Below are 25,574 nucleotides of genomic sequence, written 5' to 3'. Positions count from 1 at the left end.
AAAGAATCATCTGTTGTTAAGATCATTTAAGCCAAACTTTTGACTGGTTGTGTATTACTGTTTGGTGACCATGATTTTGCCAAGTAGGACATTTTCCTGGATCAGCAATTTCAAAATAACAAATATTCTAGTCCTATCCCTAACACAACCTTTCCCTTAAAAAATGAAAAGCATTTTTGTGAAATGTTGGTGAGGAGAAATGATGCGAGTCCAGTGATAAGCCTTTAAAAAGCTGATTTATTCCACATATGTGACCCTGGATCACAAAACCTGTCACATGTCGCACGGGTATATTTCTGGCAATAGCCAACAATACATTGAATGGGTCAAAATTAACTCTTTTTTTTTTTAATGCCAAAAATCATTAGAATATTAAGATAATTTTCCATGAAGATATTTTGTAAATTTCCTACTGTAAATATATAAAACATTTATTTTTGCAAACATGGACAACTTTAAAGGAAATTTTCTCTTGACTAATATCTTGGCCAAATATTGTCCTATCCTAACAAAACATACATCAATGGAAAGCTTATTTATTTTAGCTTTCAAATGATGTATAAATCTCAATTTAAACAAAATGTACCCATGTGACTGGTTTTGTGGTCACATATAGCATTCAACAGCAAGAACCACTAACAACACAAAAAAATTGTTGATATTGTTCCAGAAATGTCCATTTTATGGATGTGTGTTGTATGAAATGGAGAAAAAACATTAGCTATGTTTCCATCCAAAGTTGAGAATTTAATTTATGCCCAAAATGGGAATACCGCATAAAACATTTGCAAATAAAGCATCATTTCCTTCCAGTAAGCAGAAGAGAACAAAATCATGGTTTTTCTCAGGCATTTCAGATGCTGTGCAACGAGATCGGTCCACTGGTTATTTCAGTTATGTCATTCCATTGCAAAGTCACAGTTTTTTCATGCACATCATGGAATTTATTCGGTAAATGTGTTTCCGTCATAGATAATGCGCATGTTTTCTTAATGGATAAAAAGTTTATCCGACTCAATTGAGCGCATACGTTTTTTTTTATGCAGGTTTTTAGAATTTATGCGCATTTTGGTGTTTCCATCCAGTGTTTTTTTTTAAATGCGAAAAATCGGAGGATGGAAACATTGCTAGTGTCTAGTGGGACGACAGTGGCTCAGTGGTTCATGTAGATTGTCTACAAACCGGAAGGTTGGTGGTTCAATCCCTGGTTCCACCTGACCAAGTGTCGAGGTGTCCATGAGCAAGACACCTAACCCCAGCTGCTCCCGACGAGCTGGATCGCCTTGCATGGCTGACACCGCCGTCGGTGTATGAATGAATGAGTGAATGGGAGGCAATATTGTAAAGCGCTTTGGTGGCCATTGGGTCTGTGAAAGCGCTATATAAATGCAGTCCATTTACCATTTAACATTTAGTGACAAAACAGTAGACAAACAAAAAGCTTTGATGTGAAGTGGGAGCTATTATAGACTAACTTTGTGCAATTATTTGGACTGAATAAGAGCCAAAAACATCCTGATCGAGTGCATATTTGAAGGGGGGGATAATAGCTTGATAAGGATGTTGCTTGAAACAACTTCTAGTCTTACAGTTTTTTTTCAATTGCTAACAATCATCGGTCAATACGGAAGGCAATTAAAAAAAAACATTAATCTGTATTACCTAGATGACTCTTGTCCAAACAATTAATCTCAACTCAAAACTCACTCAGACCAACAAAACACTTCATATACAGGTGCTGGTCATATAATTAGAATATCATGAAAAAGTTGATTTATTTCAGTAATTCCATTCAAAAAGTGAAACTTGTATAATGTATACATTCATTACTCACAGACGGATATATTTCAAGTGTTTATTTATTTTCATTTTGATGATTATAACTGACAACTAATGAAAACCCCAAATTCAGTATCTCAGAAATGTTTTATATTGTGAAAAGGTTCAATCTTGAAGACACCTGGTGCCACACTTTAATCAGCTAATTAACTCAAAACACCTGCAAAGGCCTTTAAATGGTCTCTCCGTCTAGTTCTGTAGTAGGCTACACAATCATGGGGAAGACTGCTGACTTGACAGTTGTCCAAAAGATGACCATTGACACCTTGCACAAGGAGGGCAAGACACAAAAGGTCATTGCTAAAGAGGCTGGCTGTTCACAGAGCTCTGTGTCCAAGCACATTAAAGGGGCGAAGGGAATGAAAAAGATGTGGTAGAAAAAAGTGTACAAGCAATAGGGATAACCGCACCCTGGAGAGGATAGTGAAACAAAACCCAATTCAAAAATGTGGGGGAGATTCACAAAGAGTGGACTGCAGCTGGAGTCAGAGCTTCAAGAACCACCACGCACAGACGTATGCCAGACATGGGTTTCAGCCGTCGCATTCCTTGTGTCAAGACACGCTTGAACAAGACACAGCGTCTTGCCTGGGCTAAAGACAAAAAGGACTGGACTGCTGCTGAGTGGTCCAAAGTTATGTTCTCTGATGAAAGTAAATGTTGCATTTCCTTTGGAAATCGCGGTCCCAGAGTCTGGAGGACGAGAGGCACAGAATCCACGTTGCTTGAAGTCCAGTGTAAGGTTTCCACAGTCAGTGATGGTTTGGGGTGCCATGTCATCTGATGGTATTGGTCCACTGTGTTTTCTGAGGTCCAAGGTCAACACAGCCGTCTACCAGGAAGTTTTAGAGCACTTCATGCTTCCTGCTGCTGACCAACTTTATGGAGATGCAGATTTCATTTTCCAACAGGACTTGGCACCTGCACACAGTGCCAAAGCTACCAGTACCTGGTTTAAGGACCATGGTATCCCTGTTCTTAATTGGCCAGCAAACTCGCCTGACCTTAACCCTATAGAACATCTCTGGGGTATTGTGAAGAGGAAGATGCGACACGCCAGACCCAACAATGCAGAAGAGCTGAAGGCCACTATCAGAGCAACCTGGGCTCTCATAACACCTGAGCAGCGCCACAGACTGACCGACTCCATCACGCCGCATTGATGCAGTAATTCAGGCAAAAGGAGCCCCAACTAAGTATTGAGTGCTGTACATGCTCATACTTTTCATGTTCATACTTTTCATTTGGCCAGCATTTCTAAAAATCCTTTTTTTGTATTGGTCTTAAGTAATATTCTAATTTTCTGAGATACTGAATTTGGGATTTTCATTAGTTGTCAGTTATAATCATCAAAATGAAAAGAAATAAACATTTGAAATATATCAGTCTGTGTGTAATGAATTAATATAATATACAAGTTTCACTTATTGAATGGAATTACTGAATTCAATCAACTTTTTCATGATATTCTAATTATATGACCAGCACCTGTATGTCTCAAAATAAGTTTGTTCCACCATAACACAGGCAACAATTCACATTCAGGAAACATACATGTCATTCAAAACACACTGACCTAAAAACACTAACAACAGGGAGCATTACATACATGATGAACCTTTATCTTTAAAGTTTGAATGATTTTTCACATAACTCAGTATTTCATTATAGGATAAGAATAAGTTATTTTTATTTTATTGACTGTATTACAGCAGAAAGAATAAATGAGAAATGCAGCAATTTGTTTTTATTCCAAATCTTTACATAGTATTTTTTCTAGTGTAATAGCGTATTGGAGTCGCTGCTGTGTCGGGAGGCCTTCCTCTGGGTTTCCCCCACAATCCAAAGACATACAGGACAGGTGAATCAGAGACTGTAAGTTTGCCTGTAGGGTAGAGTGTGAATATGAAAGTGTGCGTGTGTCATCCCTGTGATGGACCGGCCATCTGTCCAGGGTGTTTCCCTGCCAAGACCCAAAACACTGGGAAAGACTCCAGACTCCCAACGATCCTACAGGACAAGTGTGTTGGAAAATGTATGGAATGAATGGATGGATTTACAGTAATGTGAGGGTTTCAGTCCTCCCTCTCTCTGCTACTCTTCTTACCCCATGTGTCTTCCTGAATCCATGTTTTACAAACAAAACCATCCCGATTTACCAAAAGACTGAAAAAATACTACTGTAATAGAGACTAAAATTAGGACACCTGGTTTGGCTTTCAGCTGAAATTGCAAGTTGTGTTTGGAATAATTATTATTTAATTTCATTTTAAATATTCTGCTATGATTATATATTTCAATATAATTCCTGCAGAAATCATTGGCCATCATTCTGGTGTGAATGTAGTTTTGGAAGCAGTGGGTTAGCATTAAAAAAATGTGCTGAAAAGATATAGGCCTGGTTTCACAGACAGGGTTTAGATTAAGCCAGGATTAGGCCTTAGTTCAATTAGGACATTTACATATCTTTTATAAACATGCCTTAGAAAAAACATTACTGGTGTGCATCTTGAGACAAAACAATGGCACTGACATATTTTAAGATGTGCCAGTGCAAGTTGCTTTCAGTTGAAACAGCTCAAACATGAATTTTAGTCTGGGACTAGGCTTAAGCCTTGTCTGTGAAACCGGGGGATAGTGTTTTGCAGATGGTGAAGTATGAATGACAAAAGTGTTCATGGATTTTGGGAAATGTGGTCATTTACTGCATTTTGTGTGAAAGCGATGAAAAATTATTCACAGTTTTGTCCGCATAGACCTCTGTTTCACTGAATGTGTGAAGAGTTTTAAACATGTGACTTCAGTGTTGGGTGATTTTAGCAATCGAAAAAAAAGTGTAAACTGAACCATAAAATCTGATTGGTTGATAGCATGTTGATTAAGGAGCTTGTTTTAATTGGCAAATGACAGTGAGAAACTGCATCATGTGTGCTGAAAATACATTTATTGAGAACACAAGCCGTTGGTCGCTGAAGTCATCAAGTCCAAATAAGACAATGACACATTGTAGTTTATATAGATTTTAGGGGGCAGTGCTTAGAAATGGAGTCAAAGCACCTGGGTGATTACCTTAAACAAAGCATGCAAATGAAGTATAGGAACTCACCCCAGACTCTAGAGCAGGGATAGGCAACTCCGGTCCTGGAGGGCCACTGTCCTGCAGAGTTTAGCTCCAACCCTAATACAGGCAGGTGAGTTGTTATCGGGGCTGAAGCTAAACTCTGCAGGACAGTGGCCCTCCAAGACCGGAGTTGCCTATCCCTGCCCTAGAGTGGCACCAGTCTTAATCCAATCAGCAACTATTCATGGGACAGGGGCTCGAAGACACAAGGTGAGAGTCTCAGTTTTCTGGACTCATTTGACTTACAATAAAAAGAGCGGGAATGGCAGGAACCTCCTGCTAAAATCTTTGCTTAACAGAATCATTCATCTGATGTTATCATCTTTTCCTTAAATGCTAAATACCTCACCTTAGTTTTTCATGTGGTGTTATGTAAGGATGTAGGATGAGCAGATCTTAAATAGATTCTTAAATTTGTAATCCCACAGCTAGTAGGATAAATGCTCATAATCTTGTGAGAAAAAGGGTGCTCGCACATTTATTGGATGGACACAAATTATTAATAAAACTCCCATGTTTTGCAGCGCGTCACTTAGGCATCCAACAATTTAATCACAATGTAGGTTTTATTGCCACAGTGAATTGTAGGCAGGCATTATTGTCATGGAGATCCTCCCAGCAAGGTCAGACACCTCGATTATTATTGTACATTACTAAATGGAATTATGCCAGATGAGTGGGTACTAAATTGCATAATGTGAGATATATTTAGATGAGCTCTTTATTACTAGGCAGAATTTAGTGGAGGATGGTGCTTGGCTGACACAGATGTTCGAAATGAAACTTGAGTGCATTGCTTAATGCACACTTCTTCATAGTTTAGACTCTATACCTATTATTTCAGGAAACACTACACAATATGCATTGCAAAACATTTCAGACAGTAATATGCTACATTGCATGTCAACCAAGCATTGGCTTACTTTGAATTGTCTATGCATAATAAATGGGTAAGGGAGGAAATGTTTACATTAAAAATGCCTTTAACCAATCCCACACAAATGGTTAAAACAAGAGAGACCAACATTAGATAACTAAATAGATGTGACCAAAAGATCACTTTTTTGTTAATTTGAAGAAATATGTTTTTCAGATTTAGCTGCTATACATAAATAGATGAAAATCAATATATAATGTGTATGTAAATAATATATGTTTGCATGTGTGTGTAATAATAATTCTTATAAGTAATTTGGGATTATAATAATAAATTTGAGGTTGTTAAGGATGGAATTTAGGACACATGTTCTCTCTCTGGATGTACACCTTTTTTTTACCCTTAGTTATTTTGTTTTATTTCACTTTTCCTTTCTTTCTTTTTTTTTGTAAAAAGGGGACAAATTTTATACTTTGAAACAATTTAACAAATCTGGAGTACAATTTATATTTAAAACACATTAGGTAGTTTTACATGTTTGTATTTGCACTAAATGTAAACTGAATTATACTATATGATCAAAATAAACATAAAATAACAAAATAAATGCCTTTAACAGTACAATGACAATGTGTAAAGAATAAGGTGTTGAATCAGAGTCATCATGTTTGTTTCATTGACACTGGAAATGAAAGGTCTGGTTGAGCACATTGCACTCTCAGCAGAGTGTACGCAGAAACAGAAGGGCGGTTAATCAAACACATTCTTTAGGTTGTTTGTGATAGAACAAGTCAAAAAGAGAACTGGCCATGTATACAACCTGAATTAATTCATGTCTGATGTTTTTCTCATACAGGAGGTGATATGTCAGAAGAATATGGTAAGTGTTCTGACTCTCTGGCTCATGCTTATTTGCTGTCATTTTCAAACAGAAAGAAGAGATTATTTGCGTTTGTGCTGTTGTAGACTCATGTTGGCTAATCGGTTTGATTTCAATCCTGAAAACCTATGTTATAGGTCAGGAGTTTTTAATCTTTTAGATGCCACGAACCCTGAAATATGATCATCCTCATGCGAGGGACCCGACCCTTATATTTAAAAGGCAGTTATATATTTTCAAGTATAAAAACCCAATTGACACTGTGGAAAAAATAGTATTATAAATATTTTGATTATTACATTGACTTTTTTTTTTTCTAGTGCTGCTATATGTATTATTAAATAAATAAATAAATACAATTATATTCATATTTTACAAATGTTATTTATTTTTATGTTATATGTTATCAATTAAATGTTTTTGTTTATTTATTTACAGTGCTTAGGATAAGTGAACACACGCATGCTAAAGTTGCCTAAAAAGAGGAATAAAAAAATCATCTTTTGGAAATTGATTTCCAAAACCAATTTTCTTAGTGAATGAATAATGTATTGTAAATAAATAAATGTTCTTTCTTAAAATACAGGGTGCATCAGGACACCCCTTTGATAAATTCCCATAGAGGCAGGCAGATTTTTATTTTTAAAGGCCAGTTATTTCATGAATCCGGGGTACTATGCATCCTGATAAAGTTCCCTTGGCCTTTGGGATTAAAATAGCCGCACATCATCACATACCCTTTACCATACCTAGAGATTGGCATGGGGTACTTTCCATAAGATCATCTCTCAATGCAAATCAAACCAGCTATTGGGCTAACTGAAATAAAACCATGCCAATCTCTAGGTATGGTGAAGGGTGTGTGATGATGTGGGGCTATTTTAATTCCATCTATTTCCCCCCTGCTGTCCACAAGCCAGATAAGACCTGTGGTTTTTGGGGCATGACATACCTGCTTACTACTGATTTATTCTTCAGTGTTCATGTTCAGTAGATATTAACATTATTCCACTGCTTTGGTTTTCTTCCTATTTGTCCTTTTTCCAGACATGTTCCGCCAATTACACGTTCATTCCATACATGGTGACGCCTCAGAATAAGGTGTATTGCTGTGAGAGCAGTATGATGAAGGGTCTGAGTGAACTGATGCAGCCCAGCTTTGAGGCCCTGCTGGGGCCCATCTGTATGCCACTGCTGGACAGACTCACTCAAATGCTCACCGGCTGCAAGACCGACACCTGGTGAGAACTCACTCCCTCGTTTATCCTTTATCTCACCGCTCATTTCAGTCTCACAGTTAACTGGTGGTCATTTAAACCAGTAATGCTATTCTCTGTATAGCTGACTGGACCATGATCATGCTTTGGGTGATTTTATACTGTAAATGTCAGTAATGGGTGATTAAGTCATGTCAATTATATTTGTATAGTGCTTTTATCATTGTATCAAAGCCACTTCACAGAAATATATTGTGTTAATGTTTATGATATTTATAATGCCTTATAGTCCACACAGAGCAGTTTAGAGCTTAGCAATTTGATAGCGTACATTTTGGCAACTATATCAACAATGATTGAGATTTGCTATATTGTGTGTGTATATATATAAATTATATATATATATATATATAATCACTTTAAGTGAGTATTAAAATTGGGTTAATGCTGGATATACATCAAAGACTTAAGATATACAAAGACAATGCACTCATGTTACTATGAATGGGAGGTAAATTCATCGCATCACTGCTATCGAACCAGTTCTGAGACGCGCTTATGACACATGCGCATTGGCTGCTTATTCAGACAGAAAAATTAAGTTTTCTGTCATTTATTTGAGTGTTTTGAACCAAATGTATGAGACAGTTGTTGTCAGATTTCATTGGTGATTTGAAATATGAAATTGAATCGTAAGCTTGGTGAACAGATTTGGAGAATTTGATGTTTCCCCATTCAAAGAGATTCAAGAGCTGTACTTGCATGACTAAAAACAACAGTAAAGACTTACATTGTCAGATTCAGAACAAAGTGTCTACGGATCCTTAAGTCTTAAAATGTCTTAAATTTGTTAATGTAATAATAAGGCCTTATTTAGCATTAAAATGTCTTAAGTCTACATTTCAGAAGTCTTAAAGGGGTCATGACATGTTTTTATTTTATTTTATTATTATGTTCCCTTGGGTGCAATATAGTATTACTATAGTTTTTTTTTACAAAAAAACTTTTAAAATGTAGTGATTTATGACCTTTTCCCACCCTGTTTCTCATACTCTGATTCAAACAGTCTGTTTTGGGGGTGTTTCCCCTTTAAGAGTTCAGTGTTAACGCCCACTGTTATGATTGGCTAACGTCAGTGCCTATGCATCAATTATTAACGCCCCCAGCCAGAACATTTGTGGATTCAGCGTATTTAAAAAGTAGTTTAAAGTTTTAAATACATTACTTAAAGTTTGCGTCGTCGTTGTTGAGCCCAGAATAGTCGGCACGGACTTATCTTTTAGCAACAGTTTTCTGGCAAAGCCAGCATCATTTTGGGATTTATTCTCAAAACAGTCATCCTTAAAATGTATAGAACAAACGCTTAAACTAACACTGCCGTGACTGAGACGTCCGCAAAGAATAAAGTGCATCCATTTTTCCCTGACGTCTGGATCTTTCGGCAGCGTATTCAAAGATGTTGTTTGTCCACAGCCAGGAACAGCACATCTGCGTGGCATCGTAATTTCCCTGTACACAGACCCACTCGCTGTCCGTCGACTGAACACTTGTGCGGCGCGCGGGCGCGACAATGATACGAAATGAGCGTAGTTGTCTTGCGCTTTAAGCGTAGTTGTCTTGTGCTGGAGGCGGTCTATATGCAAACACTGGTACGTCACTTCGCACCGTGACGTCACTTCTTACCATGGATCCAGAACGAGCTGTATTTAGAGCTTGATTAAATAAATGATTCGTTTATAATGGGGAGGACGTCTTAAGCTATGAAACTTGCAGGACGTTTTAATGGTACAAAGACCTCCTATATACCAAAAGATCAAGGCAAATTTGGTTTCTCATGTCATGACCCCTTTAAAACAGAGGCAACCAAACTTTCACCGCAGTGAAGACTTAAATTTCATTTTCACCCGTTGCTTTCTGAAATCTGAAAGCCGTGTAAATGCGTTGCGCCAGGACTGCTTAAAGTTACTGACGTATTTGAGTGGTAAAGAAACATGAGTGAATGAGAAAATAAAAGGCAAAACATGCTTGATAAGTTATTAATTTAAAAGTGCAATAAACCACACTATATAACTATACATTGTGTTATATTACAGTGCAATAAAATGTAACATCTTTATCTCTGACTGCCATGATCCTTCTCTCTATATTTTTTAATCTATTGGAAAGTAATAAAGGCAATTGTGGATTTTTTTTTTCTTTTACCATTGAAGCAAATGGTAATGCTAAAATTATATTTTCTATTTCTCCTAGATCCCTCTAGACATTTACCCTGCAATAGTGTGTTTGCATAGAAGTTGATGGAAGTGATGTGCAGGTCATACATTTTCTTGGAAAGGTCTAAAAAAAATGGTCTTAAAAGTATTAAATTGGAAGCCCTGATACCTGCATATACCATGCAGAATCAGAATGAGCTTTATTGCCAAGTATTTTGTCTTGGTGACAGAACCTTCTACAGCACAGAAAGAATGACAGCGACAAGACACAAATAATAATAAAAAAAAAATATATATATATATATATATATACACACACACACAATTTACAATTTTGTTACTTCTAGATTGGATTACTGTAACTCACGTTATTTTGGGATTAGCCAGTCAGCTTTATCCCGGTTGCAGATGCAGCTGCAAGACTCTTAACATGTACAAAAAAACGGGACCACATTACGCCGGTTTTACATTCTCTGCACTGGTTGCTTGTGCGTGATCGAGTGAATTTTAAAATTCTTCTTTTGGTGTTTAAATCTTTAAACGGTCTGGGCCCTCCTTAAATCTCCGATTTAGTAACTGAATATCGTCCAGTTTTGTCTCTCCAGTCGTCCAACCAGAGATTGTTATGCATTCTGAAGTCGAAACTGAGATGCAGGCTTTTTCAGACTGTGGAACGCTCTGCCTCTCTGTGTTCGATGTGCTAAATCTAAGTTAAAAACTCTTTTTTTTTTTTTTTTGGCATATAATCAATGAGGAAGTTGTATTGCATTGTGTTTTTTATTAATTATATTGTCTTGTTATGTTTTTATTGTGAAGCACATATAAACAGTGTTGTGTATTGCACGTTTATTGCCCAGTGGGGGCATTTAACTTCATGAGGTAGATGGCCTGAGGAAAGAAACTTTTCTTGTGCCTGGCTGTTCTGGTGCTCCGTGCTCTGTAGCGCCGACCAGACTGAATCCAGACTGTTACGGAAGTGTAGAGGACAGAATGTACAACTGCAGAGTAGAGTTGTGTAAGCAGCTCCTGTGGCAGGTTGACTGTGACTTCCTCAGCGGGCGAAGGAAATACAACCCCTGCTGGGCCTTTTCTCAATGGAGTCTATCAGTGTCCCATTTCAGGTCCTGAGAGATTGTAATGCCCAGTAACCTGAAAGACTCCACTGTGTCCACAGTGCTATTCATGATGATGATGGGTGGGGGGAGAGTTGGGTCGGGGGTTCTGCTTACGTCCACAACCTTCTCTGCTATTTTGAGCTTGTTCAGTTCCAGGTTGTTATGACTGCACCAGACAACCAGCTCTTTAACCTCTTTTATGTAAGTAGACTTGTCACTCTCCTGGATGAGACCGCTTAGTGTAGTGTCATCCACAAACTTCAGGAGATTGACGGAGGGGTCTTTTGCAGTGCAGTCGTTGGTGTAGAGGGAGAAGAGCAGTGAGGAGAGAACACATCCCTGGGGGGCATTGCCTAGCTGTCAGAAGAGTGTTGTTAGGATGATGGTGTTAAAAGCCGAGCTGAAGTCCACAAACAGGATCCTGACATACGTAAGACCATGGATTGTCCAGGTGTTGCAGGATATAGTGCAGTCCCATGTTGAATGCATCATCCACAGACCTGTTTGTCTGATAAGCAAACGGCAGTCTGTCCAGCCAGGGTTCAATAATGCCCTTCATGTGGGCCAACACCCGTCTCTAAAATTACTTTATGACCACAGACCTTAAAGCAACAGGTCTGTAGTCATTCAGCCCTGTGATTTTGGGTTTCTTTGGGATGGGGATGATGGTGGAGCATTTGAGACCGGAAGGGACTTCGCACAGCTACAGTGATCAATTGAAGATCTTTGTGAAGATAAGGGCCAGCTGGTCAACACCGGATTTCAGACCGGCTGTTTGGACCTGGTGTTTTCCTTGTCTTCTGTTTCCATGCTACACTAACGTCAAGGGTCACATAAATAAATGAGGAGGGATCAATCACCATTTACCAACAGTTATATTTCCCTTAAGTAAAGTATACATTTTCAGATCATACAAAATGTCTTGACAAAATTACATGAGGCAGAGCATTTGGAAGCAAAACCTTATAAATGTGCACCCAATATCAAAGTCCAGAGTTACCACAAATGTCCTTGGTCCATCACACCATTGTAGATGTTTAAGATGTTAGAAGAACATAATCCACATTTGTTCAACAAGGGTTAATCCAAGGAAAAAGTGTATTTTCGTTCAGGAGTTCGGATATACTTCCACGTTGAAGATAATAACTCGAGGAACTTGAACCAGTTGAGAAGCCCTCAAAATCAAGCAGATACCAAAACCCTCTGGTCAAAATGCATCATGAGGTTCAGCAAGCTAAATACTTTCGCACTATAAACCTTTGTTAGAACGGGTGTGGGGTGTGAGACCAGGTTTTTCAAACATGCAATAAAACTCATTCAGGTCTTCAGCCAAGTGTTGATTCAACACAGTGCTTCATGGGCTCAGATGGTGTACCTGTAGTTACGGCATTGTACCTGCGGCTAGCTGTCAATACTAACTAATAAACTTTGGCATTGAATTATCATTCTTGATTTTTTTTGCCCTTAGTTTAATTTGTTAACTCATCTGTGAATGTGCTATTTTATTTCAGATTTGCATTCTACATTGTTCAGTAACTTTTTTTTTTTTTTTTGTCTTTTGTGTGGTTGTTTAGTCAGTACTTCCGTGAGACCGTTCTAAATGAGATTCGTAAGGCACGTGAGCTTTACACCGGAGCAGAGCTAGCGGCAGAACTCAGACGGATCCAGCAGCGGCTCGATAATGTGGAGTGTCTTTCAGCCGATGTGGTCATCAACCTCCTCCTTTCATACAGAGATATTCAGGTGAGTGCATCACATAACCTTTTGCTTGTTATTCACAGTGACTCCAAAAACTTTATAATATTACTCATCACAATGCTGTTTACTATTAAAGGTGAAGTATGTAGTTTCTGGAACACTAGTGAAACCATATTTTCGAACAACCTTGGAAACGCCCTTTTCGTACGTCTTTTCTCCCCCAACTCAAACATCACAAATACCACCTTTACGGGTGTTTGTGAAGGCATGTCTCAACAAGTAAAAGTTGTCTACTTTCAATAAAAGGTCCAACATATTAGGAATACATTTAGCTGTGTTGCTATGTGTCATTGTAAACAATTGAGTAGACTAACACTGTCTAGAGCGAATGTGAGCATCTCGCTTATAGTAAACCCATCCAACGTATCTGCACCGGGCTCATTTTTTGACATGACACAGCTGTTTCGAGGCAGTGTAATTGAATAGTGTAATAGGACCTGCATTGAAGTGTTCATTGTAGTGCGTTCATGACCTGTTTAATCTTTGAAGGTATAAATGCAGTGAACTTTTTTCCCAATATAACACATAAGCCATGACTAAACACTACCTAAACACCCTCTGGCTCAGCCTGCTACAGTAGCCACGCCCCTAACTCATGCTATAGGTTGAGCTGACAGACTGACCGCTCTCAGTTTTTAGATGGTGGCTCAATGTGGTGGCTCAATGTTTAGCTACACATTTGGTGGAACTTAAGCCTTGAATGGCATACTAATAGTAGTCATTGAACATTATGTACACACTGAACATTAGACTGGGTTAAGATAATTTATTATAACATCTTACATACTTCACCTTCAAAAAATTTCTTTATGCAAAAATTGTATGCAGTGAAGAAAAGAAGAAAGGGAGGATGTCATTGGTTGATTTAGGTCACACTTTAACAGGATGTTCCAGATTCAACACAAGTAAAAAGGTGATGTGTGTATTTTTTAGATCTTGCTCATTAAATATGCAGACACAACAATAAGCCATTCGTGAGTCTGTTCTGCTGAAAAGATCAATAGTCATTATTTTTGCAATTCTGTTTGCTGACACTAGTAGCACAGGTTTTATTTCTACACAAATATTTTTACTTGTTTCAGTTTGTAAAACAAACCAAAATTATTTGTGCAATAATGCAATCGAAGTCTTTGGGGCAAGGCATTGTGCCGTAATAAACATTATACGTGTTAATATGAGACTAGTGTGATAAAATTGTTTACTTTGTTTAAAATTAAATCCAATATGTCAACTCCTGTCATGGCATGGTAAACCTTGTAAATGATGCATGAAATATGCAAGGATACCTGTCCATAAAACACTGTTTACTCGGATCATACTCCACCCACAGGAATGACCAGAGGCTCACATCAAACATAGTCCCACCAGTAGTCATCAATTTAAACCACTATCTTTACATCTCAAACACCTTTTTTTTAATCTGAAAACTTGATGCTTTAACAAAAATACAAGGAGCGTCTTCTGGAACGTCTTGCATGCCCCAAATACTTCCACTGTTAGTGAATTACTGTGAACTCACTATTCGCTCCTTTATTTAGGTATATAGCACTTTATACAATACAGATTGTTTCAAAGCAGCTTTAGAGTGATAACAGGACTATGATGCATTTCGGATGTTGTTTAGCTGAAGTCAGTTCAGTGTTGATTCATTTCCGTTGTAAAGATCATCAATTATTAAATCAGTTAATTTCATCTATAATGCAGTTCTGCAAAAAATCATGTCATCGGTTAGCTCAATTCAGTTCTTATACAACAGCATCAATACAGTCATATCAATAATATTGTTGACTATTAAGTGTCCCCGAGCAAGCCGTGGCAAGACTTTAGTAATCGACAGCATGCCACTAAGCTTAACTTGTATTGAACCTGGAATGTTCTATTAATCTGTGATCGTGATGGGTCAATTTCCTTATATGTTAGCATGATTTGCTCTATATAGCCCATAAAATATTGTCAAATAATGTTAGTTCTGGCATTTTCAGTTTGCTACATCCAAGAAAAGTTGTTCTTCCGTAGATTTCCCCTAATGCATCAAGGTTTGTAGTAAACGTTAGAAGAGCTTGGTGTGTCCCTGAGCTTGGCTCTGCTTTACGCTAGCTGCCTCTTTATATCTGGTAGAGCTGCTACTGAATGGAGGCAGACAATTTTGTGAAGACAAAATTGTTATTAATGGGCTAGCAAAATGTAGAACAATAAAAGGGCTGTTGCTTTTGGATGCTGGAGTTTTGTACAGATCAGTTCAGAATGGTTTTATGTGTTCAAAGAGAGGATCCTACTATTGTTGGGACTGTTAGTTCCTGTGCTGTTAAAAATTAATAAGAGGAGAATAGGAAGTCATAAATGCTCTGCTATAACTCTGACACACCTTGGCAGTAAGTAACTTAAAGGGGTGGTAAATGCCATTTTCACAATATGTAAAATCTGATGTCCCCAGAGTGTGTGAAGTTTTAGCACAAAATACCCCACATATATTTTTATTCTTTTCAGATATTCTTTATCTGAAAATCTTCCTTTGCTTTGAACTTTGAGCGTTGTAACTTTGCAGATGTTGTTTATGCTCAAACAGCAACATTACACACTAACTAAAGTTAGAAAAGTGAAATCATACTTTACCACCCTTTAACTTTATCAAGTTAGAAAACTATGATAAATGGCAGTTAAGTAGTTTTACGTAGTTTCCTAACCTTCTGTGACCTTCAGCTCCTCCATTTTTTCTGTCTCATTAAATCTGCGATACTCTACTCTACACGTTCATAGCATTTTTCCCTCACGTCCACTTACAATGTTAGTAATAGTTTCTTGCACTTAAAACAGTGATGATTTAATTTCATTACCATTTTACACCCTCTCTTTGAGCCTCAAAATTAACAAACAAATTAAAATTAACATTAATAAAGATGTTTTGTTTTTAATGTACTTTTAAGTACGTGTACTGTATGTAAATAACCTCTTTAATGTTTGGCCAACCTCCGTGTCAGCATTGTTCGTCATGGTTGGGTCATGTTACAGAACACTTAGTAGGTGGTGATGTAAAAAATGTGAGCGGTCAAATGTGATGTCATAATCAATAAGGTTTTGGCTTTGGAGATTTGTTTTAGTAGAAGTTTGACTTATTTTGACGATCCAGTTCTTTCGAAGAGTTGAATGAATTGTTCATGTTTTGATTCATTGGTTCATTTACTTCATTACGTTATCATAAGACATCATGATGTTCTTCGCACTTAAAACACGTTTTAATAATTGGACATGACCAAAAGACTGATTCATAAATTAATCGTTCAGTCCAATTTGCTAACATAAACGGATCAAAAGTACATTGAACTTTATTTCAAAGCTTCAACGTAAAAGAAAATGTGCTGAAGATCTAATGAATTGTATATACTGTATGTTTTTGTGATTTTTTTTTTTTTTTTTTTTTTTTTGTGTGATTTGTTAATAAGTATGAAGCAAATCAATTTTACATGACAGAATAATTTTCTCTAAACATTGGGGTTTTCTATTTATTAAAGGTTTATAATAATAAAAAATTAATAATACAAAGAAACTAAATGTACATTTACTACAGAATTATTGATTCCGATTTTCATTTTTCATGTGTTGTAAATATGAGGATAATATCATAAAACAGGCTGGAGGTTAGGGGTGGGAATCTTACAGGAAAACCTTGGATCCGTTGTTTAATTATTATTATTTTTTTTTTAATTATATTTGCTATTTTAATCATTTTTCTTTCAACCACAGTAATGTTTTACCATTGTCAGCGCATCTTTGCATTCTGAATCCCCACAATTTATAATATTGTATAATAAATATACATTTTCTGTGAACTGCTTCTTTTCCTCTGTGGTTATTTGTCTGTCTGTAGGATTATGAATCCATTGTGAAGTTAGTTGAAACACTGGAAAAGCTACCGACCTTTGACCCCGTGGCTCATCCTCATATAAAGTTCCACTATTCCTTCGCCCTCAACAGGTGAGACTGAGCATCTTAATGTGCCTTAACTTGGCAAAAACATAAGTTTACAGCATATGTTTACAATTACAGAATTAATTTCTCTTCACACTGAAAGTTGAAATATTGTGTGATACCACATAATTACAGCTAATCAGAATATTTAATGTTTAATACACTACCGTTTGGGGTCTGTAATAGTTTGTAAATATTTTTGGAAGAAGTCTCTTCTGCATTTACATTTAAAAATGTAATTTATTCCTGTGATGAAAGCTGAATTTTCAGCATCATTACTCCAGTCTTCAGTGTCACATGATCCTTCAGAAATCATTCTAATATGATGATTTGCTGCTCAAGAAACATTGATTGTTTCTTATGTGGAAACAGTTGTGCTGGTTAATATTTTTGTGAAAACATGTTTTTTTTCCCAGATGTTTTATTATTATAAATAGACAGTTATAGTGAACAGCAAGTATTTAAAAAAAATTTTTTTTAATATAAATGTATTTACTGACACTTTTGATCAATTTAATGTGTCCTTGCTGAATAAACTTTTTTTTTTTTTTTTTTTTTTACACTTCTTCTGAACGGTAGTGTATACAGTGAAGTGAATGAGATTTTACTGTGGGCTGAGCTACTTAGAAATAACATCCAAGCGAACGTATTTTAACAGAGAAAAATGTACACAAATTTTTTAACATTTCTTTCCTGAATACTTTTTTCAGTCATTTCTGGTTTTCACAGCCTCTTTTTGGTCTTTCTCTGCAGGAGAAACCTGCCCGGAGACAGGCAGAAGGCTCTGGACATTATGTTGCCATTGGTGAACTCAGATGAGCAGGTGGCATCTGATATTTATTGCCTGGTAGGCCGAATCTATAAGGATATGTTCCTGGATTCCCATTTCACAGATACAGATAGCAGAGATCAAGGCATACACTGGTGAGGACACGAGTGTGTATCTCACTAAAACATTGGAGTCGCATTTCACACCAAAATCAAAATGATAATTTGATTAAAGAAAATGAAGTCTTTTTGTAAGACGTTAACTTTTTTTTGTGACGTTTTTGACAGGTTTTGTGAGATTCAACAATAAAATGGCCATAGTAACAAACATTGCCTCTCTCTCCGACTTCAGGTATAGAAAAGGTTTTGAATCGGAGCCCACGCTGCACTCTGGTATTAACTATGCAGTGCTGCTACTGGCCGCAGGACATCAGTTTGACTCCTCCTTTGAGCTGCGTAAAGTAGGTAAGTTTGATGGACAGTGTGGATAATATTGGCTTGAGCCACATACAGTCAACCACTCCTACAAAAGTGATTGAGCAAACGTTTATTTATTTATTTGACTATTGATGCCTGGTATCATTGAATGTACTTGCCAGATGTTTCTTTATGAATTGATTATAGGGATTGTGCAAGATCAACATGCATATATGGACAAAAGTATTGGGACACCTGACCATTACACCAACAAAGACTGTAATGACGGTGCATTCTAAATACATAGACATTAATATGGAGTTGGTGGCCCTTTGCACTTATAACGTTTCCACTGTTTCGGGAAGGATTTCCACAAGATTTTGTAGTGTTTCTGTGGGAATTTTTGCCCATTCGTCCAGTAGAGTATTTGTGCGATCAGGCACTGCAGTTGGACGAGAAGTTCGCAATCTCTGTTCCAGTTAATCTAAAATGTATTGGATGGGGTTGAGGTCAGGGCTCTGTGCGGACCAGACAAGTTCTTCCACACCAAACTCATCCAACCGTCTTTATGGTCCTTGCTTTGTGCAATGAAGCACAGTCATGCTGGAATAGAAAAGAGCTTTCCCCAAACTGTTCTCACCAAGTTGGAAGCATAGCATTGTCCAAAATGGCTCTCATAACACCTGAGCAGCGCCACAGACTGATCGACTCCATCACGCCGCATTGCTGCAGTAATTCAGGCAAAAGGAGCCGCAACTAAGTATTGAGTGCTGTACATGCTCATACTTTTCATGTTCATACTTTTCAGCTGGCCAGCATTTCTGAAAATCCTTTTTATGTATTGGTCTTAAGTAATATTCTAATTTTCTGAGATACTGAATTTGGGATTTTTATTAGTTGTCAGTTATAATCATCAAAATTAAAATAAATAAACATTTGAAATATATCAGTCTGTGTGTAATGAATGAATATAATATACAAATTTCACTTTTTGAATGGAATTACTGAATTAAATAAACTCTTTCATGATATTCTAATTATATGACCAGCAGCTGTATATGCACTTTTTCTGTGTGTTTTGTAGGTGTGAAGTTGAGCAGTCTCCTGGGGAAGAAGGGCAGTTTGGATCGATTGCAGAGTTATTGGGACGTAGGTTTCTTTCTCGGGGCTAGTATCCTCGCCTGTGACAACACACGAGTCATCCAGGCATCTGAGAAACTCTTCAAAATTAATGCACCCATTTGGTACGTGCACACATTCACATTTTACACACATTGTTTAAAATAATCTGAACAATTAATTATTAGTGTTTGATAAGGCATCACTATTATTATTGCTCATATTTTAGGAATTTAAACACAAAAAAAAACAGTGTTCAGGGAATTTTGAATTTATGATTTCCAGGCCAGGTCATGGATATTTTTAAAATCTTTCATTGAAATTATTGTTTTTTATTAAGTTATAAAAAAGTGAAGAAAATGAATTACCTATAGTACTGTAAATATGCTAATATTACCTGTTTGAATCGATTTTCCTAGTTGCTCATCACTAAAATACTTGCTTCTTGCGATCTTTATAACATTATTTTCAATTATCCAATAATCACAAACAACTAGAAGAATCACGGAAAGGTCATTCATTGGTCAATTTTTTTTTAACTGGCTTTTGATTTTTCAGCTGAAAAATTATTAAATGAGCAAATAAAACAAAACTTTAACTCAATTAAATTCTAGGAGAAAACTGAGCCAATATAAAAACTTGTAGTCCAATTTTGAAGAGGCAAACGCTTCAGAAAATGTAAGAATGTAGTTGTCCGTTAAAAAATCATAGTTGTAGTCTTTTTAGAGTACTGTTTATTTATTAATGTGTTTGTGCTTTGTGTATTTCAGGTATCTACGCTCCCTGGTTGAGACCATTCTCATCTATAAGCACTTTACGAAGCCAAGCACCGATCCTCAGGCCCCTAAACAAGAGCTTGTGGACTTCTGGATGGACTTTATGGTGGAAGCCACCAAAAAAGATGTGACATCCGTCCGGTTTCCTGTAAGACCCCTCTTAAACACACTGACTGTTGCACTGCGTTGCCACATTACATTGCCACTTAGGCATTTTCAAGTACACCAAAAAACTCCTATTGCGACAAAGCCATTTAAGACGCAGAAATTACTTTCACATTTTCGTGCACTGTTTACATGCATAGAACGATGTTCTGCAAAAACTATGGAATAACCCCTCTTATAAAGTGCATGTACACAGTCATTTGAACAGTTGAATATATATATATATATATATATATATATATATATATGTATATGTGTATGTGTATACATACATACTAGGGGTGTGCAAAGCAGCCGATATTTGTATCTGTATTTGTATTTGTTGAGGGGGGAAAAGTATTTGTATTTGTATTCGAGTAAAATTCAAAATATGCGTAAAAAAAAAAAAAAATTCGTTACACTTCTAATTTACGTTATAGTGTAAGTATTCTTTAATTATATACATTCTAATAATGATGGATATGCAATATTGGTTGATATTTTTCCATAAATCCAGCAATGAAACAAGGAACGTCATTGAAAAGAAAATAACGTAACAGTCATTACCTCATCCATGGTTAAAACAACTAATAAAATATCATTGTGAACATTATGAAGCCTACATCTTGCTGTCTGCAAAAGACTGAGTAACTTAAACGCACCATATAACTCCCACACGTGCATACAATTCGACACAACTGACGTTACACACGCATTTTTAACCGAACGTAAACGTTACTCTGTAAACAGCCTATTGTCTAAATTACCGCGCTAAACAGCTGCGTAAACAGAGCGAACATGAGAGCGCCCGACTGCAGACGTCAATAATGCAGCGTAATGGAATAATCTCCCGATCAAACTCCACTTCCCGAAAGTTATAAACTGCCTCAGGAACCCAGTTAAGGTACAAACATCTATTCAACAAAAATAGTGATGGAGTTAAGTGTTTTTTCGCTCAGCCGAGCCCTCTCTGTTGCTGTGTGGGGAGCAGCGTCCGTCACTCACTCACTCATCCGGGCGTCGTGCACTGCGGTCTCATGAGAAAACGCAGCTTTTTGATATAAAGTTTTTCCTATTCCCGAATACAAATATTTTTTAAAGTATTTGTTCGAAATAAGTATTTGTAAAAAACACGTTATTTGTGCCTTTCCGAATACCGTATTCGGGTTCGGCTCCACCCCTAATACATACATACACAAATACATACATACATACATACATATATACATACATACATACATACATACATACATATATACATACATACGCATTCAGTACTGTGCAAAAGTCTTTGGTATGTTAGTATTTTTCACAAAAAAAATGGGTTCAAGCCAATTATTTATATATTTTGCTGTACTAAATATTGTTGTTACTAAATACTTAATTTAGGCCTAAAGTTGAGACAGGATAACGTGTCCTATACAGTATATGAATCATACAATCCCAGAATGTGTTGTGAAGAGCAGAATGTGTTGTGAAGAGCAGTGTAAAAATTCAGACTGAACTGAATTATTATATTTCATATTTTTGTCCAGTACACAATATTCACGTGTGCTGATTATTTTTGTGCTAGTTATAGTTTTGACTTGAGAGCCTGCCTAAGACTATTGGAGATTAATGGAATGTAAAGCATTGGCTGTAAATGTTGCTTGTTTGTGTTGTGTGTAGGTATTGATATTGGAGCCCACTAAAGTCTACCAGCCATCTTACCTCTCGATAAACAAAGATGCCGAAGAGAACACGTTGTCCATCTGGCACGTGACCCCTGATGACAAAGTAATATTTTTTTTTTTACTATTTACCCATTTGTTCTTAAGTTTAGAATTTCTTTTTTTAATTTGTTGACTTTATTAATTCTCTAAATCCTTCAACATTACCGTTTAAGCACTAACCTAATACTTATTTTAATATCCAACCATTGGTTAAAGCCATTGTTTTGTATGTCCAGTCTTAAATCATAGTTAAAGTCTCAGGTCTTTCTAGAGTCGTGTTCTACTCCTTTTAATATTTTTCTATATCTACAGGGTCTCAGTTGGTCCTTAAAAGCCTTCAAATAAATTCAGTTTGATCAAATTTAAGGTCACAAAATGTATTAAATATCTTAAATGGTATAACAAAAATCTTATTTATCATTTTAGTTCTTAAATTTAGGGATGGAAAAACAGAGTCACGATATGGCCTAATGTTATTATTAAACTTGAAAAATATTTGGATTAGTATGAGTGCCGCATTTTCTAAGTAAACATCTCTTCCTCTCTCTGTTTTAGAATACAGGGATCCACGAGTGGAATTTCAGTGCAGCATCAGTACGAGGTGTGAGGTAAATGCGGTCTTCCCTATCAGAGCTTAAATAAACCATAAGAAATGCATGAAGAGACATACTTCCACTAGAAGACATGAGTGACCTCTGTGGGTGTTCTGCAATGACCAGTTGTAGCTTTAAATATTTGTGTATTTTAACACGAGTAGAACACTGTATTGGCCAGCATCCAGTACGTATACATGTGTTTAAAGTAAAATATAGTTTTTTTTCATTTATTTTTATTTAACACATTCAGCATCTCCAAATGTGATGAGCGCAGCTGTTTTCTGTATGTGGTGAACAACTCAGAAGACTTCCAAATCTACTTCTGCACAGATATGCACTGCAAAAAGTATGTATGTGTTTTCTTTTCCCATATTTCATTCATTCTTCCTTACAATGCCACAGACAAACTAAAGACAGAAATTGCACATTTGATTGTCTACTTGAGTTATTTTAGAAACTAGCAATGCACAATGTACCGGTCATTCATTGAATCTACTGCTAAAAAGCAATTATCCGCGGAAATTAGATGATTGTTTAAAAACAGACAATTATTTCCTGTCAGTCAAAAGAGGGCAGGAAAAAGAGATGTGAGACAGCGATACAATCGCATGCAGTGAATAAAATGTTTCCGTCTGTGGTGAAAAAACAGCATATTTATAGTTTGCCGTTGTTATGCGATTGTTTGATCTCTGCAGTGCCAATTAATGCCTTCTTGCAAATGTTCCCATTCATTTCAACACATATTTATACGATGTGTAAGTTATGTCAATTGTGGTTCGTCACTTGGACTGTGTTTTGAGTTTTTTTACTTGATTGTCTATATTGCAAGCATGAGGTGCATCATCTAGTAAATCCCCCAAAAATTATGCTGCTTTTTCAGTGTGGCGAAAGGTGATGTTTCTACAGCACTTCATTTATGTGCCACCACCAACTTAAACATAAACTATTGAAACATAAACTAGTGGTATCAGCAGATGTTGTTATAAATAATTGAATATTATAATATGTGCACTAATTTTGAGTATCCCTACTATGAAGGTGTAAAAGTTTAATCTTTGTGTATTCAAATGATAATCATTAAAATTATCAGACTTTTTGTTACTGTATCATATTTGATGAATGATGATGATGATGATGATGATCTGTGTGTTGTGTAGGTTCTGTGATCTGGTAAACGCTCTCACTGAGGAGGCCTGGAAAGGCTCAGATGAGACCGAGTGTGAATCAGAGGCTTTAGAGGTAAAATTATAATCCAGAAATTGAGGATGTTACTGTATAAAATCTTGTGAAATCTATATTTTATATGTATTGTTTTATGGATTTGTTTTATATAGTTATATAGATAGAGCACAAGTGTGATTTGTGTGTTTATGTGTGCCTGCAGTATGATTATGAATACGATGAGCATGGAGACAGGGTGGTTCTGGGTAGGGGCACATTTGGTGTTGTCTATGCCGGTCGGGACCTCAGTAACCAGGTGCGCTTAGCCATCAAAGAGATTCCCGAACGGGACAGTAGGTGAGGAAATCCACTTTAAAATTGAATTCCTTTTGGATAGGAATGCCTGTCATTGCAGCATATTATTTTTTTAACGATTTTGACTGTTATTGAATACTATAACTATAGGAACATTTCCCATTGCACAGCCTGGTGAACCTTGTTCCTATTTGAACTAAAAATTAAAATGAAAACATAACACAGTAAACTTACTAAACCTTAAACATTTCAAGCATTCAGGAATGTTAATTGACCCTTCGCAGGGAGCTTGATTGACAGGTGATCTGACCTATCATACTTCGCCATCCGCCATTTTGTCGGACAAAGCAGTCAGAAGACTGTGTACTGACGACTTTCCACGGTTAAAACAACATTCCTTCTTATGTTCATTCATGTTTATTTGATGCTATGAATTTAACTTTAACTGATGCTCTACAGCGATCTGACAGACACATTAAAGAGCCACAAAACGATATTTTATTGTTTAAATTTCTTTTTAAAAATTACCAAATTTGAAAGGTGAGACTTTGTTTAATACGTTTAATATCAAAAGTAACCGAAAAGTAACCTGGGGCCGTATTCACAAAGAATTTTATCTTAACACTAGGAGTACTCCTAAATCGCACTAAAAGATTTTAGCTAGGAGTGTTCTCTTAAAAGTTATTCACAACGCCTTTCAGACCTACTCTAAGTAAGGAAAAATGATAACTCCTAAACTAAGAGTGAGTCTTCGTTGCTATGGATGACGTCAATTCTCTTGCACGAGCTTCCTCGCAATGATCACGGTGATTGGTTGTTAGATGACAGGGCCATCATGCGAACCAACACAGACGCACCAAATCATGGAATTACGACATCTAAATATGTCTGTGTCCTACACAAAATAATAATAGTATTGTCATCGAAATGCATATATAATGACATGTTTGTGCAGGCCCCAGTGAAGTGTAATTCTAAAAAGGCAGAGAGAGAGAGAAAAGTCGTAAATTAAATTAAATCAAGGTAGCCTACCTAATGAAAACCGCCACTTGCCTAATAATGAAAAACGACACTTGCATTAACACTTGCTTGGTTAATTGACATCCTATTAGCCTAAATAGACTACTAAAAGCAAGGAAATGTTGCTCGTATTGAAGTAATGTAATAGTTGAATGACGGTAGATTATGAACTCGCCAAAACGGAAAAGAAAGCCCAACTGGACGCAGGATCAGTTACTGCTGCTGGCCCAGTTGGTGCTGAAAAAAAAAAAACGTAATAAAAGGGAAATTCGGCACTGGGATACGGATACAACATCGATAATTGTGAAGTTTGCATCGAACACAATCTGGGTATTGAGTGGGTTTTCTTTCTATTCACAAACATGTCCTCATCCTGACGTGGTGCAATTATTTTAATGTGTCCGTCTATAGCACCGACCACTCCGGGCACACCGGCAATATCCATAAAGCTGGCTTTGTTTCTTTGGAGTTGGCGAATGTCCAAAGGAAAACTTTGTCGAAAAAGAACTGTCGAATAATATGGGGTCTACAGAGTGTATTACACAATTGCATTTTCCCCG

The 25,574-nt window shown here is 36.7% G+C and overlaps 1 protein-coding gene across 2 annotated transcripts in view; it reads left to right on the top strand.

Moving 5' to 3' along the window:
- map3k5 (mitogen-activated protein kinase kinase kinase 5) overlaps nt 1-25,574 on the top strand; it is a 53,424-nt gene that overhangs the window by 12,556 nt on the left and 15,294 nt on the right. For both annotated transcript variants that reach the window (XR_013794443.1, XM_079584564.1), the window contains exons 3-15: nt 6,694-6,717; nt 7,765-7,958; nt 12,837-13,005; nt 16,886-16,992; nt 17,740-17,910; nt 18,107-18,219; nt 19,256-19,415; nt 20,061-20,214; nt 21,879-21,986; nt 22,478-22,530; nt 22,769-22,864; nt 23,676-23,757; nt 23,903-24,036. Coding sequence is in view for 1 of the 2 variants with exons in the window: in XM_079584564.1 (XP_079440690.1) it covers nt 6,694-6,717; nt 7,765-7,958; nt 12,837-13,005; nt 16,886-16,992; nt 17,740-17,910; nt 18,107-18,219; nt 19,256-19,415; nt 20,061-20,214; nt 21,879-21,986; nt 22,478-22,530; nt 22,769-22,864; nt 23,676-23,757; nt 23,903-24,036 (1,565 nt within the window). In the remaining variant the exon portion in view is untranslated. The remainder of the gene's footprint in view (nt 1-6,693; nt 6,718-7,764; nt 7,959-12,836; nt 13,006-16,885; nt 16,993-17,739; nt 17,911-18,106; nt 18,220-19,255; nt 19,416-20,060; nt 20,215-21,878; nt 21,987-22,477; nt 22,531-22,768; nt 22,865-23,675; nt 23,758-23,902; nt 24,037-25,574) is intronic.

Source organism: Phoxinus phoxinus (genome assembly GCF_949152265.1).
Source record: "Phoxinus phoxinus genome assembly, chromosome: 16".
NCBI lineage: Eukaryota > Metazoa > Chordata > Actinopteri > Cypriniformes > Leuciscidae > Phoxinus > Phoxinus phoxinus.
Note: the sequence above shows the minus strand (reverse complement) of the source record. Positions and strands in the feature narration are given on the sequence as shown.